General features: G+C 42.7%; 1 protein-coding gene across 1 annotated transcript; it reads left to right on the top strand.

Annotated features, from left to right (window-relative positions):
* Positions 1–51: 51 nt before the first annotated feature.
* Positions 52–1526, top strand: LOC123974615 (galactose-specific lectin nattectin-like). The gene is made up of 5 exons (XM_046055435.1): positions 52–109; positions 304–398; positions 612–746; positions 980–1091; positions 1349–1526. The coding sequence occupies exons 1-5, from the start codon at positions 52–54 to the stop codon at positions 1414–1416; spliced, it is 468 nt and encodes a 155-aa protein (XP_045911391.1). The 3' UTR covers positions 1417–1526.
* Positions 1527–4476: the final 2950 nt, after the last annotated feature.

Raw genomic sequence — 4476 nt, forward strand, 5'->3', positions numbered from 1 at the left:
ACCTGTATTTTTTAATTCAAATCTAAAGTTGCAAGTAGAGGCAAATCCAAGATGACTTCAATACTGAATATTTCTGTATCTTCACAGGCATCAAGTGAGACAGAATCAGGTTAGTGTTTCTCAGAGTGGTAGAGGTGAAATGCTGTTGCCTCACTTGGTCCTAAGATTTCTTCTTACTTAACGGTTTCTAATGTGTCCATAAATGTTGTGCTGAGGAACAATATTCTCAGACCGCCACTGGCTTTGGACCACTTGAGGCTTTTTGCATGATTGTCCTTCTAATCATCTACAATTGTGTTATAGATTATTGCTGTAAAACCTGCCCTGACGGTTGGACTGTGTTTGGCCAACAATGTTACATGTTCCACAACAGTGAACAGCAGTGGGCTGATGCAGAGGTACGTTTTCAGTTATAACTGCTACACTGTAAAAGTCCTCATGTGGAGGTTTTTGAATTTACACAGGATCCATTGTTCTGTTGTCCACTCTGTTGGTACACACAGTTCAAGCATGTTCATGTAGGGAGATGTTAGAACATTACAAACAGTGATGGATCAAGAATTCCTTTCATCTACTGTCACTTTTGCTTCTCACTTTGTCTCTTTCTTCAGCGTTTGTGCACTTCTCTCGGTGGGAATCTGGCTTCCCTCCAAACCCCAGACGAGTACAAGTTCATCAGAGAGATGATTCGTAAAGTGACTGGTGTAGATAAAGCAGCTTGGGTTGGAGGCTACGACGCAGCAAAGGTGAGCCTTTTTGGCAAAAAACAGAATCTTATTTAGCTGTCCCCTGTGTGCCTGATATTGAAAATATTCTGTTTGTAATCTACCTTTTTGTAATCTGACCAGTGTTATGTGGACTATTTTTAACAGGACATAACTTTAACTAACCCTTCATAAAAAGCACCAGCTAAAACATGATTGAAAAAAAAAATCCAACCAAATGTATAAACTCTCTTAAAACCTTTTTTATTTTCCAGAAGGGTGTGTGGCTGTGGAGTGATGGTTCCAAGTACGCCTTCAAAGGCTGGGCTGCAGGGGAACCCAACAACGCTGGTGGAAGAGAGAACTGTATGGAGATTAACTTTACAGGTATAAATTAATTATCTGATAGAAACTTTATATCGTTGGCCTTTTCCCCATTTTTGGTTGTTTCCTTTCTTCTTTGTTTTTCAGTATGTGCTTTCATTTCCAACTGTGAATCATGTTATAACACAGGTTTTTGAGGGTGCTATATGAAGAGAGTCTTACTTGCTTAACTGAGAAAATGCAAACAGTGTCTTTTCATCTGAGGCCTCTAATGTGCAATTATTGTTTCTTTAAAAAAAAAAAAAAAAATCTGTCGTCAGGAAAAGATTATGTCAACGATGCCAACTGTGATCTCAACAAATCCATTGTTTGTGCCATGCGCCTGTGAAGGTCTACGCCAAGTGCTGACACATCCCCAACGATGATGTCACAACCCACTGATGATGTCACAGTTCTGATAAATTTCAGTTGAATCAATAAACAAATATCTCATGTTCAGCCATCTGTCTCACCTCTTTATTTTGCCATCTCATGCACCACCGAAGCTCCCCTCTCTCTACTCTTAAAATTTGATATCAGAATGATCTCCATATTTAGAGCATGTACTCAGAGAAGCAAAACAAGACAATGACACAGTGACAGAACAACTTCAAAGTAAAATTGGGATTCAATGGGATTAAAAACTTACACTACAACAGAGAACATTTATAATAGTAAACTGTTTTGTTTCTCTCCTTTCTTTGCACACAAGTAGATGAGTCATAGTAATCCTATCAGTTTCCGTTTGAGCACTTAGGTGTGAATGTTTGTGAATGGGTGAATGTGAAAAGCGCTTTGAGTAGTCGGAAGACTAGAAAGGTGCTATACAAATAGACCATTTACCATATATAGATTTTAGTCATGGATAGTGATGTTACTGTCTGAATGAGCACTTAACAGATATAATAATTACAGAGTTAATAATAATAATTATTCAGTTTTATCCGAACCAAAATTACAGGTGTGAAACCTCCGCTGGACCACGTTCCGGACCAAACAGACGAAATTTGGTCTGACGACAAAGGTAGTCTCAGTCCAGATAAAAGTGAAGCATGGTTCAGTTAGTTTCTAGTGTGAGAGCATTTTTTGGATGGTCCGGACATTCAGACTATTTACAGGGTTTACATTACCGTTCCCGTGTAAACTGGCACGGAGAAATGCACTGAAATAAAGGACACAATTATGAATCTCCAGTGACAGCTCATATTTTGAAACAGACAGCCTCTATTGAAGCATTTCTTTCTCTTTTGAAACCGAGGTGCAGAAGGATTGCTTGCAGTAATCTCCTCCGCCGATGAAGTCGTAATGTTCGCACAACAAGAACATTTGGCAAATTTGAACTAGCCTCAAGTACAGTTGATGCTGCAGGCATCACATCCAAGATGGCCCTGTGTGTAGCTGCCTCGGTGGTGCGCTTTGTTTTGTTTGTTTTTGTGTGTTAATTCAGTTTTCAGCTGTGATTCCTGGTGCTCTTTCACCAGAGAAGAGCTCATGAACATCAGTGGATTTATTTCCCCACTTTTCTTACGTCAGTGGAATTATTGGACATTTTGGTGAAGAGCTCTCTAGCTGTTGTTCAGGCAGTGACGTGCCACAGGAGAGGAGAAGGAGCAGGTGTCAAGCTTCCAACTGTAAAAGACCGCGACACAGAACTCTCCGCCAAAACAAAAGGTGGAGGTGTTTGTTTTTATATTAACAATGGCTGGTGTACCGACATGACAGTGATTCAGCAGCACTGTTCTCCCAACGTGGAATATTTTTATCATTAACTGTAAACCATTTCACCAACCAGTTTGCTTCATTTACTCTGGTCGGTGTTTCCATTCCGCAGACAAACCCAGACTCCCTTGTTATTGTTCTCGGGGACTTTAACAAAGGAAACCTCAGCCAAGAACTCCTCAAATACAGACAGTTTATAAAGTGTCCAACCAGAGAGGGGAACGCTTTGGATTATTGCTACACCACAGTTAGCAGTGCCTATCACGCCATCACACGCACTCCAGTGGGACACTCTGATCACGTCATGATCTACCTGATTCCTCCATACAAGCAAAAATTAAAGCTCTGTAAACCTGTAGTGAGGACATCAAGGAAGTGGACCAGTCTGTAAACCTGTAGGGGATCTTCAGGCGTGTTTGGACTGCACTGACTGGGATGTTTTCAGGACTGCTACCAACAACCTGGATGAGTTTACAGAGGCTGTGACGTCCTACATCAGCTTCTGTGAGGACAGCTGCATTCCAACATGGACCAGGGTGAGTTATAACAATGAAAAACCCTGGTTCACAGCTAAACCCAGACAGCTAAGGTTGGAAAATGAGGAAGCATTTAGGAGAGAAGCTAAATGACTACTCAGAGAGGATAAAAGGCCAGTTCTCTGCAAACAACAAAACTTCTGTCAAGAAGGGGTTCAGACAGATCACTAACTATAAACCCAAAGCCCTCCACTCCATCAACGACCCTCACCTGGCAAATGAGCTGATCCAGTTCTACTGCCGCTTTGAGAGTCAATCAGACACCATCCCCTGTGACCCCCCCTTCCTCAGAGTTGGCCAACTCAACCCCTCTCTCTATCTCTTCTCCCTGTACACCAACAGCTGCACCTCCAGTCACCAGTCTGTCAATCTCTTGAAGTTTGTGGATGATACCACCCTCACTGGGCTCATCTCTGGTGGGTATGAGTCCGCCTACAGGTGGGAGATCAACCATCTGGTGCCCTGGTGCAGCCAGAACAGTCTGAGGCTCAACTCTCTGAAGACAGTGGAGATGGTGGTGGATATTAGAAAGAGCACAACCCCACCCTCCCCCATCATCCTTCCTGGGCACCATCATCTCCCAAGACCTCAAGTGGGAGCTGGAAATCACCTCCCTCACCAAAAAGGTCCAGCAGAGGATGTACCTCCTGCGGCAGCTGAAGAAGTTCAGCCTGCCAAAGACAATGATGGTGCAATTCTACACCGCCATCATTGAGTCCATCCTCACCTCCTCCATCACCATCTGGTACGCTGCTGCCACTGCCAGGGACAAAGGCAGATTGCAGCTGACCCCTCCCACCCTGGACACAAACTGTTTCAGACTCTCCCCTCTGGCAAGAAGCTGTGGCCACTCAGGAACTAAACCTCTCGCCACAAAAATAGCTTCTTCCCGTCTGCAGCTAGCCTCAACAACAAGACCCGGGTCCCCCACTGATACTCCACCCTTGCAAACAATACAAATGTCTCTGTACATGTAAATATTATTTCATTTTATATCATACACACACCTGGTACATTGCACATATTTGTTGTTAATTGTTAATCTTTGTTGTTCTATATTTTTATATTGTCAATTGTCACAATAATCTCTTCCACTGCAATATGTCTTCACAACACAAACCCGGAATAATGCACATGTAAATATCTGCCATGTT

This window comes from Micropterus dolomieu, linkage group LG08 (assembly GCF_021292245.1).
Source record: "Micropterus dolomieu isolate WLL.071019.BEF.003 ecotype Adirondacks linkage group LG08, ASM2129224v1, whole genome shotgun sequence".
In the NCBI taxonomy this organism is placed as follows: Eukaryota; Metazoa; Chordata; class Actinopteri; order Centrarchiformes; family Centrarchidae; genus Micropterus; species Micropterus dolomieu.

Bases quoted from the DNA above. Each gene is read 5' to 3' on its own strand.
- LOC123974615 (XM_046055435.1), top strand. From the start codon at position 52: ATGACTTCAATACTGAATATTTCTGTATCTTCACAGGCATCAAGTGAG. The intron at 399-611 runs GTACGTTTTCAG...CTCTTTCTTCAG, and splicing joins AGCAGTGGGCTGATGCAGAG to CGTTTGTGCACTTCTCTCGG. The intron at 747-979 runs GTGAGCCTTTTT...TTTATTTTCCAG, and splicing joins GAGGCTACGACGCAGCAAAG to AAGGGTGTGTGGCTGTGGAG.